The following is a 14823-nucleotide window of genomic DNA, read 5'->3' as shown; positions in this document are numbered from 1 at the left end:
TCATATTAATATCTGTTTTGATTCTCATGAAACATCACATTTACCTTAATTATCTATGATCTGAGAAATTCTTCAACATTATTAAGTAGCGTTGAACGAAAAAATTAATTTTCTAAGGATGTGACAATATTATTTTTGGATGAGATCAGTCAAATATATCTCATTGAATTGAAACAAATAATATGGACGAGTATATGACCCCATGCGTAGATTTTGAAAAATCGAGAAAAACTACTTTTCGTAAACCTACAACTTGATGTTGTGCGATATACACGCCACCTATTAATATAAGACTGATACCGAGTAAGTGCTAATCAAGCTTTTCATTGTGACACTTGCAAGGTGTATCTATCTATATATAAAAATATCTATAGATCTATCTATCTATATATATAAAATGAAAATCACTATGTTTGCGACTTAACAACTCTTGAACCACCTGACCAATCTCTATCAAATTTTCAACATAGATGAGATTCCGGCCTGGAAAGAATTTTTATCATATTACTTTGAAGTACAACGTAAGGGAGGGTGATATATATATATATATATATATATATATATATATATATATATATATATATATATATATATATATATATATATATATATATATATATATATATATATATATATATATATATATATATATATATATATATATATATATATATATATATATATATATATATATATATATAGTAACTCTTCAACAACGCGACCGATCTCGATCAAATGTGCCACATGAATGAGGTTCCAACCTGTGATCGTTTTTGTCATTCCACTTTGAATAAAAAAGAAAGTGACTACTTTTGTGGTTTAATAACTCTTGAACCATACTAACGATTTCGATCAAATTTTCAACATAGATGACATTTGGGCCTGGGATGGCATTTATCATTTAATTTTGACGGTGCAACTTAGGGGAGGGGGAGGAAGAAGATATTTAAAAATGATTGAAATTGACCGATATTAATTTTGAATCTAGAGTGTTCAGAGTAGCTGAGATAAACAGTGACATCCGATGCCGTTTAAATCGAAGTTCAGCAGCGTGAAACTTGGGGAAGAGGGAGATATATAAAGGAGATGTGTATTTAAAGTTTTTATGTCAACCCAGCGACGCGGGTAATCAACGTTAGTATAATTATAAGATGTAGGCAAGAATTATGATAAGCTCTTATATTTTAATTTTTGTTTAATTATTAGATTATGGAAAGTTTAGGCATATATCAACCGATAAATCACACTGAGCTGTACAAGATGATATGTTGAAAGGTAAGTGCTCGTATGGACTTTTAGGAAAAATCGGGGAAAAACAATTTTTTCTGGTGTTAACAAGTATGTCGCATTGCTTAGCTGATTCTGTTGATAGTTTTTTCTTTCTTTCTTTTTTTTTGTTCTATTGGAATAGGTTGTTATGCATTGGTGTACTTTATATGAAAATTAATCACTGTTAAGTAAAGAATTATATCTATTTTTAATTTCTCTTAAAAGTCACATCTGCTTCTGTGACGCAGATGGTTCCAAAAGTGATGCAATACTACTTTTAGTAATTATAGCTCATGTAAAGCAGAATGATATGTTGAACTACACTTTACACACCCATATATTTAGAAATGATTTTTTTTACATCAAAACGTCAAGAAATTTGTTTAAGTGATTTTATTTAGTAACTTTTGAATAGTTATGGAGCTGAAGTTGATAAATTAATGTAGAAACAAAGCTATCTGCTTCACCACGTTAGACATTCTGTCTGAGTCACAAACACGCATACGAGTCAGTCTTCATTCAGTCATACGAAAATGATGAAGAAGGTTTTATTTTATTCATTTGTTTCGTAATTTCTTGTTGTCTTGTTAGTTTAGTACTTCACATTACATAGAAACAAATAAAACTACTGTTAAAGATACCTTCGACCTCGAGAGCACCAACAAGTAAATTTATATTCGCTCATTCAAAAAATACAAATAGTTTGGATAGAATTATATACTGATTCATCTTAAATACATAATTTATAGAAAATCTTAAGAAATATAATCAAATCTATTAATGTTCGTTTCTAATCACTGAATCTAAAATCTTAATTTAAAAAAGAACACAAATCGTGAACTGGAAGCAAGTAAGCATTGGATTTACCTCTTAAATAAATGGAAACCTTGTGGTAACTTTGTAAGAAACAATGCAATGTCCTTGCTGAACTATGTACAAATGTGATAGAAGTATGAACCAAGTAATGCATCTCAGCGTCAATGCTCTGTTGGTGCATACTGAAATATCAACAGTAGCTTCTTAGCTCAGTATAAGCAGTAGCTTTCTGGAGGAAATTTTGGAAAGGTTGCTGTGGTCTTATTAAATTATAACTAACAACTACACTCAATTTGCTTCGTGTATTAAACGAAACCGAGTTCAAATCATTATGCTCAACAAAGTATACAGTATGATAAAAAGTACGGAAAAGATTAACTTGAACGCACAGATCAACGAAACGCAGTAAGAAGTTGCTTTTCAGGATAAAGAAGTAATTCACGAAACTTCAGCTGGTTACTGTAGCAACTCATATTAAAGATCTTCGTGGCTATGCGTTTTGATTTTTTTTTATTTTTTGGCGTGGGAGGCCCAGTTTCTACACTTGAATGGAGTTCACGTGAGTACCAATTTATTAAACTATAGCTCAGTCTAATATATCCTCAGTGTTTCAGAAATACTCGAAATCAAATAAAATATTCATTTCCGCTGTAAACAGAGATTAGGACGAAGCTTCGAAATGTACAGTCTGAAACAACATTAAGTATAGATTGGAAATATAAGAAATAACAGCTCCAAAATATACTTAGTATTGTACAATGTAATCTTGATGGTTACATGATTCTACATGCAACATTTATGAATTATTTAGCCTTGGCTTCTCCAGGTAGTTCTTGTCCTTAACTTTTATCAAAGATAATAGATTTATCAGTAATAAAACCATTGGTCTTTCGGCCATCACGATTAGGCTTAATATTAGCAAAGAAGTAAATTATATTTTCTTTATTATGATTTGGTATCATGTTTTACATTAATATAAAGATGTACAGAAGAAATATTATAATAACTTGCACTATAACATAACTTATTTATTTTTAAGATAACCGTCAATAAATTACATATCTCTCACGATACACCGCTTCTTATATATAAAATATGTTCTTACAATTTATAACAGAATTACATGTAGATATTTTCTCTGAAAGTTTACAAAATAATGTTCACACATAACATGAATCAGAATTTTATGAGTTAAGTGATTGTGTCGTAGGAGATATATGTGTCCTTCATGGGATACAGTGATAAGGAACTCATATACACTTACACTGAAATGAAGCAGGTGGGAGGTGGAGATCTAGTATACAATGTATAACGTTAGGAGGGGAGTTCAACGAGCTGTTTGCGAAATGGGAAGCAATTTGTGCAGAAATGAAATGAAACGAAGTCTTTAGGTTTTAAGTTCCACTTTTATGTCGGTTACGCTAAAGGAGACTGTGATGATGAGAAATGATTGAAGTGGTGGAATGAAGAAAGTGGGAGGAAACGAGAGATCCTCGAGAAAACCCACACACACGGTATTTGTCCATCACAAAGCTCACTTGCGCGAGCTGGGATCTAACCAAGGACCCCATGCACCAGAGGTGAACGCTGTACCACTGAGCCACAGCAGTCCTCGCAATTTGTGCAGAATGAATACGTATTGCGAGAAAAAGGGCAAAATGTGTACGAGTGAAAAAAGTTGACTAAAGCAAGAATGACGAAAGCTCTTCTGGCTGTATGGCCGACTGGTAAAGACAGTCGGCGTGGATTCACAGGTTCAAATCCCACTTTCGGCTTTCATTTTTTGTTTGTTTGTTGAAACAGTTTTGTATACGAGTTGCTAGTTGTTAAAGAATCGAATAACATATTTGGAAAACGGATTTAGTACTGTCATTAAACAGCCAACTGATGGCATACAAAGGAGTTCGACCAACAGATTCCAGCGTTGTGTGTAATGGATGCTTTCGCTTACATAATTTTGTTGCTTTTCGACACGTCCATTATTAAATACATTTCACTCTGAGTTTGTTCCTAAAGTTTCACGTCCTCACGATTCTTATGTAGTTACATGTAACTAGGACATGATGCCTTTTGTATACACGTTTGCACACAGTGAATATCAAAGTATTTTCACCATTCTCACAATAATTACCGATTTCCATTCCAATCTATACACAGTGTCATTTCTTCATTGATTTTTCCACAAAAATTAAATGATTGTCGATGATAAGATTTAAACCAACGATCCTACGGTCCGAAGTTGACTGTCCTTATCACTCGTCCACACTACTAATACAAGAAGCCATTTTCTTTCTTTCGTCTATCTTCTTCACGTGAAGACATATTGCCTTTCTTTCTTGTAATCCATATTCATTCTGTACAAATTACTTTCCATACCATATACAGCTCGCTGAACCCTCTTCAACGTTATACATTATATCCTAAATTTCCACCTCCCAGTTGCTTCATTCCCTTGTTGGAAATGAGAATGTTATATTTCTTCTGTATCTCTACGTATTGCCAGATGCTTAATTTTGTAAGCAATTACCACACCTTGGAATCTAGGTACATTAACGATTGCACATCGATAAGAAAGTGTTGCTTTTATAAGTCAAAAACAATTTCTCAGTAATCACATACTTTCTTTTCGTTTTAAAATTTGAAATTCACAGACATCTAAAGCAAGTAAATTATTTTCAAATTAAAAGCAAGTAAATTATTATCAACGTTGATCTAATTGTTATTTAGAATGTTATCTATTAGAGTCGTTCTTTGGCACTGTGGTCTTACGGTACACACATAACAGTAAAATGGTAACCCACTACTACCCTTTGCGTTTAATTTTGAGAGATAAATAAATAAATAGAAAGAAAATTAAAACGTGTCGTCTCTTCCACTTGTATTCTGTTATTTATCACGTTATGAAAGTAAATATATTATTATGGTATCAATATGATTATTAAAGACATCCACACAAAATTCAGTACTGAAAATGTCATAATTTTACATTTCATTGCTTATAAAAATTACAAATACACAAAATATTTCTAAGCACAATACAAACATTCTGTTACATCACACAAACTACTCATACAATATAGAAGTATAGAATACAGTTTCTTTGTAAAATGAACATAAAAATCGGAATGTCCATACAATAGTCAGGTGTTGAATATTCTGACAAGACGGGCTTCCAAGTCTGTGCTCAGAAATTATTAAAAATTTCGTTACACTTATTTTATGTGATTGTAGTTCTCTTGCTGAGATCGTTTCCTTCCATATATATTTTGGTACTCTAGCATAACAAAAATTTAAGTAATACATTGCCTCTCTCAATGCGGATGTTGTGTAAGAAATCCAGATGCAACAGTTTCTGAAACAAAATAGCGAGGGTTACAAGTTAATTGGTTGTTTAAAATTGACAAGAACTTTTTTTATGTTAAATACATGTACAAAAGAAATACATGTACATGTAGCCTGACTGATCTCCCAAGTAGAGATTAATAATTCTCTTTAATTATTCGATCATCTTAGTGAAATAGTTTTAGATACTTAATAATAACGATAACGATAATTACTTCAGATAATTACCTATTATTCTAAAAACGTTCCCTGGTCACAAAGTAGCTTTAGTGTGGTTGTGGTTATTAACTGTACATGTTGGTATTGAAAATTCTATTTTCATCTGATACATTGTATTTGACCTAGAAGCATCATTTTGCGGGGGGCCGGAGCAGTTGCCATTCTGAGTTCCAGAAATCCATACTTTTTAATTGATTGCATACTAATATAGTAATAAAAACTGAAACTCAGATAGAGCATCTGGTTCTCCATAGCAAAATTTGAAATGACACTACTTATTTTACCTTATCGTAATGTTACTTATAACGAACATGTCATTTTGTTTATAGCGTAAACATTAATTCCCGATTAGTTTGCTGTCTTGTAATCAGTAGCGTTATTCAGGCTTTGTCAGGTGAAAAATTGTCCAGCGGCAAAGAGTTTCATTTTTCATTAGTATATTATTATAACTTTTTAAAGGCAAGAGTTTCTCAAAATCGAGGGAAAATTGCCCCTGCCCTCCCCAAGAGACGTCCCTGGTTAAAATGACGTTGGAGTGATCAACGATGGTCGCTCACTTTCGCAAGAGAGAGAATGTATGTGGACATTTAAGAAAAGATTACTGGAAATCCTGACGTAACCTAAAAGAATCGTGTCTTACTTTATAGAAGTCAGATGAAATTTGATATTATATAACTGATGGTTATATCGGTGTTTGTACAGTGTTCAATAAGCGACAATTGGCAGACTGGAGCGGTCTAAATTGGATCGTACCTCTGCTGGTATGAATGTTGAACATTGCTTGCAAATGTCACATATATCTACATACGTATGTGATCCAGAGAAGAAAGGATATATGGATTGAACAATTTTGGTCACCTGGGCCACCGAGTGTATATTTGATTACATTTTTTTTTATTAGTAACTCGTGTCTCGACTAATAATAATATCGTTGTAAACAATCACTTTATAAGGAAAATTTTCTCTCCTTTTTACATCTTATTTCCAACACTGTTGGTGAGAAATGCAGGGTGTTTCAAAATGAATATCGGGGTTTAAGTCTTCGTAGTACTTATTACATTTTACGTACAGTTATAAACAATACATCAAGTAAAAGAGCATCTCAAAAGTCTTTGCTACAGGTGTTCGATGTGAGATTCATTCGTCACACGGCACACATCTAGTCGATAGGAGAGAAAGGCCCATAAACTTTCCGCCATATGGCACAAAACATATTGAATTTAGGGTAGTCTCGTTTCAACTGTACCATCTCCTGAGGATTTGCTGACGGCCAGATACAAACATTATGAGTGTTCACATTAGCTCTTAGGTGAAATGTCGATTTATCACTGAAGACGACACGATCTAGAAAATCTTCATTGTTATGCAGCAATATTTAACTTGCGGAATTGGCACGTAAACCGTAGTCTGTAGGCTTTAGACTTGTAGCAACTGCAAACAATAAGAACGTAGTTGCAAGCGTCTCCTTAATATTCTTCACACAGACAGTTGCATGTAACTACAGATTCAGTCTTTGTTAGAACACAAAAAGCTTTCTGTTCTCTAGTCTCGCTACTTGCTCTTTCTAACGGCATACAGAAGAAACAATGTATGTGCATGCGTGTGTACAAAACTTTGAGTTGCTCTTCAATTTGATATAATATTTATAATTGTAATAGATACTACAAAGTTTCAAAACCCTAATATTAATTTTGAAACTCCCTGCATTACTTCAAAATGTGTCATCCTCTATTCATGTCTGGGACATAGCCTAAGAAGAGATTGTATCATGAGGGACGTCCTAGAGGGTATGGTGGCGGGAAAGAGAGGCAGAGGGAGAAGGAGACTACAATTAATGGATGATATAAAAACAGAAAGATCATACGCGAAGACGAAGAGGTTAGCGGAGGATGTGGAGCATGGAAGCTTCTCAGCTGCGGCAAGTGACCTCAGGCAGAATACCTATGATGGTGATGATGATATTCATGTCTTGTATATACATGTCATCGGGGCCGGCCCTAGGCAATTTGTCGCCCCGTGCAATGGCATAATTTGGCGCCTCCCCCTTTCTCAAGAAAGAACATATCTTAAAAGTCATGATTTTAAGTATGCTACTCCAGCATGAACAACGAAGGGGAGGGTAAATGTAGTCGCACTCAGAAAGGCTTAAATACTTACTAAAAGTACAATCTCGTTGTGTGGGTGTGTGTGTTTTTTTTCTTTACATATAAATCTATTATGTTAGTGAAAGATAGAGCAAACACACCTGCAGGAAAGATGGTAATCCTTTTTATAGAATTCAATATCGAGCTTCAATCTCAATGTATCAGTTTGCAATTCCAGTGCAACTAGCTTTTTTATCTTTATTTCTTGATTTTTGTTCTACATCTGTTCAGATTTTTTTTTCAATATTTCTATATTCAATGATAAGGAATTTGTTTGTGACAAAAACAAGACTAGCTGTCAAATAAAAACTGTGATAACTAACTAAATGGAACAGATATTCGCTACTATTCGAGAATTCTTGCATCTGACAATAATCAAGCAATTTGTGCTCGGATTTATTTGACCTTTTGCTTTAGCATTGTTCATGTGACCTTAAACTAATGGGACCTAAACATAATTTGTGAATGTAGTATTCAAATAGAAGGTCAGATTAGTAAATGTAACTACCATTATCATGAAGTCTTTGCAACAAGAAATATTTAATTTAAATAATATACTTACGACAGATTTTGTCGAACCCTGCAAACTTGCCGCTGCATAGCATATATATCCAGTCAACAAATTATTTATATATGATATTTAGAAAAACACTAGTAGGGAAATTAGTATTGGTTTTTACCTTTAGACAAGTTATAGTGTTCATGACACTATTTTCGTACGTATTAAAGGCCTGCTTTCATGAAAAACAAAATTTCATTTCTACTTTTATCTCATAGTTGATATTGATGAAAACTTTTGAAAGCCGAATTGTTAGTAGGTATGCTATTCATATAAAGTGTAAAATATTTGTAGCGTATCAGTATCTAGCGTTTAACGTATGTTGCATTTTACGGTGATTACATGTACATAAAAATACTTCATACTTAAATAGACGTAAGATGCATTACAAATGACTATTTAAAAAAAAAAACGAAATTTAGAAAAAAAACGAGAGGCAATGTTCTTTTTCTAAAAAAAAACGTACATTTCTGAAAAAAATACGAACGTTTTTTTTCTATTTACAACACTAACCATCACCTTATACAGAGCCAAATGATACTACAAAATCTTTATTCTCCATACATTTCTTATAAAACGTTCGGAAATTCATTGTTTCTCGTTTAATATTTTACTTTCTTTCTTTCCTTCGTTCATTGATTCGTTTTCTTTGTTTTCCATCCATTCATTGTTTTGATTTTTCTGTCTTTAAATACCAAAGCATAGATTTCGTTTCTTGGTACTTGATTTTTTAAGAACCACACATGATTAAGTCACTCCTCGCTATTATGGACTTTCCCGATAATAAAGAAAAGACTTTAAACTAGAAGGTGACAACACTGATACATTTATTGATGACTCATTATGTTTACTTCTCCATTGTAGAGAACTTTCTTGTTGTGTATTTTAAACATATAGAGAAAAATCCCATTTTGTCAATCTCGACGAAAATTCCCTTTATCATATTCCGAATAATTAAAGTAAAAAATCACACGAAATGCGATTTTTCTCACTGGTTGATATCGCTGCTATAAGCTATAATCTAAACGCACGTAGCTGGCAGTGATGCAATACTAGAATTTTTAATAAGTATCCTCTCAATCACTTAAAAATTCTATTATATATATACACCGTCCTTGTATACACTTATACTTTCGTAAATTGAAGGTATATATACGCTAGACTATAAAATATTGGGAGAGTATACTATGTACTCTGTACACATTCTGTTAAATTCCTGATAGCTGAGTTTACCATGACTTTAAAATGTTTTCCATTACGTTACTTAGATCAAAATCCAAAATAATTAACTGAAAGGTGAGTGGACTTCATAATTTAAGATGACTAGAAAAAGAATTTATCCTTTACATATACATTTGTGACACTATGATTGGCAAATATTAATATCTGTTAAAACTTAGTTATGTATCGTTTAGAACATATTAGGAGTTAAAATAATATTACCTCTAAATACATCTACTCTGCTGTAAAGAACCTTCTCCCATTCTTCGTCGCCAAATGTTGGCTGATGTCCTCCATAGGCTTCAGGCAAAATTTCCGGAGGAATATGCTTGTGAAGTGACGTGCGATTGTACCCATGTACGTACACCTGGAAAAAACATCTTCAAAATATTAATATATATGCTATACTTCTTATGCGTCATAGTAATGTCATACTTCTGGACTAGCTGTGTGCATGCACTTAGTCATTTACTGAAATTTCAGGTCCAAATATTATATTCCTGTGTTACAGAATCTGGATGTTCGACGAAATCAAACTACAACATATGTAATTCGCTTATGCAAAGAATTTGGCTTCCAGAATCAATACTAAACAACAAGCATGTCGTATTCTACGACGTTGTGCTCTAAAATTGCATTTTAGATAATCATATTATATTTTCTAGTATTCTAGGAGAGAATCAAGCGTTAGGTAAGATACTATTCAATTAAAGCTAAAGAAAAAGTGTAGATGGGTGTAAAAATGTGGCAACGGTTTTTACTCATCCTCATACACAGAAATTATATTAACATAAGAAATGCTCTAAAAGAATTTGCAATCTTCATGGTAGCTATTTAATTTCAGGACATCATCTAGTATTCTATTCTGGGCAAAACATTTTAATTCCTTATACCTCTCTTTGCTACCTTTAAAAAAAAGAAAAAGAAAAGAAGTATATCCTTTCTTACTCACTGCTCTCGTAGAAGTAGGTTTCGGTCCAAATCCTACGTTTCTAGATGTATTCATATAGCTTGGACTTTTATGTGAGAATAACATTTGTTCTTTCACATGAAAGATTTCCTCCATTTTCGTTTCAAGTGTGGAAGTTTCGAAAAGGCTTAAATACATGTTTCGTTGTTTTTAAGCAAGAATTTTTTAAAAAATCACACTTCCAACTTTATCACATTCTCATATTAAGGTTTTATCTAAATACATTGTCTGCAATTTTAATAATATAAAAATCGTCCCTATTTTTCATTTAGAAATATTTATTACGTAGAAGAACGAAGTTGTAGTACGGGGGATTCCATATAAAGAACTCTGATCTATTTAACACAATCTTTATTCCCTAAAAACTTTTATTTTTTTTGACTGGTTTACTTTCATATTTATAGAGAAACCTTCGATTGGAAGTACAACGTATTTTACACAAGTCAGAACAGTGCCAAACCAGTAAATAGAGTCCTTGAATAAATTGTTTTAGCTTATCTGTAATGTTGATGTTTTAGAAACAAACAATTAATTATTTAGAATTAACCAAGGCTTAAAGGTTTCGATAGATCAGCGCCTGGAATTAAATTATCTTCACGTAGAGTTAAATTCACTAGAGGGCTTTTATTTTAGCCGCGATGATCCTTTGATGTCCTTAATTGAAATAGATAGTAATTTCCACATAATTGAATGCAGATCATACAAGAAAGGAAAACATTCAAAAGAATAATAAATGTATTTAACAGTTCAGAATCGTCCTAACTTCTGGCGTGTGCTGACTTTAATATTTCTTCTATACGGTACTTCTAGCATGAATCTAGATGTTTCTTGATATCGATGGCATCATACTCTTAATGGTGTTGCTTTTATCTGATTTGTCTGAGAAATGCTATTACACATCATTAATTTCTTTATTATTCCCTAATATCCTCCAAGAACAAATTATATTTTCTGAATCGGATTCGGACAGATTATCTATTGTTTATCAACTTTACAAGCAACTATTTATCTAGTTCGAGTATTCAAACGTGATTGATAGGGTTTACCTGTTGATTTATGCAGAAAGACTGTTTACCAAAGTTTCAAGTCTTCATATACGTATACATAAGTCAACGTTTAGATTCACATATTGCGTTACTGTTAGTAACATTAGAATAATTTAATGACATATGAAAATTTGATAAAATATTTTTATATGTAGTGAAATCCCAATGTTCAGCGTGTCAAAAAGTTTCCTATAGGTTATTTCTTTTTACAGTTTGCCAGTTAAAGAAAGCTTACATATAGGGGATGGCAGGGTTAAAAGTGACGAGACAGATAGTGACAAAGCAGAAATTTCCTTATCTTAAAGGCTACAATGCTGTGTGACTTCATTGTAGTGAGCCGCAACTCTCGCATAGTGAGACATGTGAAGCTGATAAGAGAACACTGAGGACTGTTTGAGTTAGACAAACATTCACATTTTTTATTATAAAAGTAAAATTTGAAGAGTATTTTCGTACAGGAACAGTTCACAGCCACATGATCAGGTAAGTGAAAACTGTTTCCGCAATTCTATTGAGTACTTCCTGCGCTGGCCATGACAGTCGCATTTAAAAGGAAATTAAAAATGATGGCTGGGGTTATTTGGTTTAATGAATATTGAAGCAACTACTTGGTTTATTAACTATGAGGTGATTGTGTGGCACGATAATACGCATCCCCATATTGCACGGGGCATTCAAGATTTATTCTGAAGATTTAATTGGAAAATATTGCGTCACCCTTCTTACACCCTTTACTTTTCACTTTCTATCTATTACATCTTTGGTTCAATAAACAACACTCTAAAAGGAACCCGAATCCGGCCAATGTGACATGTAACGCAAGAATGAGAAGCAGATATATGAGTCATCTACTATAAGCTGCGTGGCTGGAATGAGAACAAACGTTGCGTCAAATGTTACGTAAGAGATATGTTATGCACCTGAGGAACAAACATTGCACTATTTGGATATCAGCAGGAACAGAAGAGTGTCGTAGTTATATACAGCTTCTCGATATGAGTGCTGAGCGCATACGTCTTAGGTAATCACTTATTCTTTATTTCTTACGTGGCTAGATAATAATTAATATCTATGTTTCATTTATATCTGGAATTGGTTTCAAGGCTGTTCCTGAGTGAACACTTTCTTCAAAATAATATTAAAAATTATAGAAAGATTTTCGAGACATTCGAGTCGAGTCTAGATTCTTATGAGTAGTCTCGACTCGAAAATTCGAGTCGAGAGATATGTTTGTCTCGACTCATGCGCATCCTCAATAAAGACATTTTCCCGCGAAAGTTGCTTTCATGTAGAATCGGCTCCAGGACCGCAGCCAAGGGGAATTAAGGCACCACTCCCACATTTTTGCCTTCTCTAAAGTTTCTGGATGGCATGATTTGCGAAAATGTTTTAACGGTTTTTAAATGTGGTCATATAATTGGTCCAATTCTAAATTTTTCTGGCATCCTAAACACTACGACCTTAAATGGTTTTGAAAGTGTGAAGCCTCATACAGTGACATATATCTGTATATGTCCCAGTTTATCTATCTATCTATCTATCTATCTATCTATCTATCTATCTATCTATCTTTAGCTGCTAGGGGTCTAAAAAGGACGAAACAATAGATATATTCTAAATTTTTTAACTTTGATTTATTTGCTCCTCTCTATACCATATTGACTAAATCTTGATCTGAAGAAATGCGTGAAGCAATAAAACTATGGATATGCTATTGCCATCAACACGTTCTGTTCTAATGTAGTTTTCGAAATGTCATGATATTTTTCCTAAAATATCACTATTTTTGCAGAAACAACTTTTGATGTCACAGGTTTACAAAGAAATAAGTATAAAAAGCTTTATCGACCCTATTATCTATTCACAAATAAATATTTTGTTGTTTTTTAAGAAACAAAATGTATTTTGTTCATTACATACCACCAAGGCATCTTTCTGTGAGACGAAAAAGTCGAAGGACAAAAAAGTTTATATTTTACAATAAATTTTGTTGAGAGTGGTAAAGGACTGTGAGAAACATTGTTATAGAAAGTTTCGTTAATTAATTTTAATAAATAACATATTTATACATATCTATAATTTTGAGGGGTTTAAACGGGACGAAATGTCTCCAATAATTTGGATCTTTTTTAAATAACACCGATATTTTACATCTTATTGCAATGAATCTGACATAATTCAATCTAAGTAGCATAAGAAACGTTTTCCCGAGATATGTTAGTAATTAGATAGAAATAACGTTGATTGATATGACGATATTTTTTATGGTCAAGGGGTTTTTTCGGGACGATTTTTGGTTATTTCCAGGTATCCAACTCTCAACAGAATGTGTAAGAAAATGTCGGCAACTGTGAGCGTATTCTTTAAAACGTCTCTTCTCAAGCATTTCTCATTTCATAAACTATTCTGTTTAAACAGTTCACAGAAATTAGGATGGAAAATTGACAAAAACAGTGTCTACCAACATTTCAGATAGAACATCATGTCCATACACAATTGCTTCGGAGAAAGTCGCACCACCGTTCGCTCATAACAAACGCTATTGAGAAGGGGGAAGTATGTAGAGGAGGAGCCCTCCCCACGTGCGTCACGCAGCAGCTCAATAGTTGATTGACACCTGAAGTTCCTTTATAGCTGTTTTCTTCCGCTGGTTATAAAGCAGTAAAGCGAACAAGAAAGACTGGTTACAGATTTCAATAACAATTGTATAGGCTGTGCTCTACACAAACATATTTAAAGCTGAGAAAATATGTAGAAGCCCTAGACTAAAAGACACACACCATTTGAAATTATAACTAGAATACATGTATATAGAATAAGAAATACATGTTACTCAATGATAATTAAATAATCCAATGTAACACCACTCTACAATATATCCCGTATTTTCAGGAACATCATCAATAAGACCATTATATCAGTTTTATTCAGGGTGCGAATTACCGGGGGGGATGAGGGGGATTTTCCCCCTCAATCACATTTTGTTCCCCCCCAAAGAAGTCAGCTGAAGTATCCCCACCGGGGATGCTCGCTTTCCCCCTCAAACTATGCTTAGTATAACTCCAAATTTCACTGATTTTTGTTATTTCTTGTAAATTTAATCTTCTAGCTATATTTCGAAATGATCGATGTAAACTGTTCAGTTTTGGTCATTTCTACTTACCACCTAATTACCCACTATTTTCAACGTTGTTTAGTAGAACTATATTATTATGACTATGGTTGTTACTTGCAACT

The 14823-nt window shown here is 33.0% G+C and overlaps 1 protein-coding gene across 1 annotated transcript in view; it reads right to left on the bottom strand.

Moving 5' to 3' along the window:
- Positions 1-3013: 3013 nt before the first annotated feature.
- LOC145693274 (clavesin-2-like) overlaps positions 3014-14823 on the bottom strand; it is a 110696-nt gene continuing 98886 nt past the window's right edge. Inside the window, exons 7-8 of the mRNA XM_081769118.1 lie at positions 9793-9937; positions 3014-5437 (exon numbers count right to left, since the gene is read on the bottom strand). Coding sequence (XP_081625244.1) covers positions 5397-5437; positions 9793-9937 — 186 coding nt within the window. The 3' untranslated portion in view covers positions 3014-5396. The remainder of the gene's footprint in view (positions 5438-9792; positions 9938-14823) is intronic.

This window comes from Thermobia domestica, chromosome 8, assembly GCF_964235325.1.
Source record: "Thermobia domestica chromosome 8, izTheDome1.hap1.1, whole genome shotgun sequence".
Classification (NCBI taxonomy): domain Eukaryota; kingdom Metazoa; phylum Arthropoda; class Insecta; order Zygentoma; family Lepismatidae; genus Thermobia; species Thermobia domestica.
The sequence above is the reverse complement of the archived record's forward strand: the minus strand, read 5'-3'. Positions and strand labels throughout refer to the sequence as shown.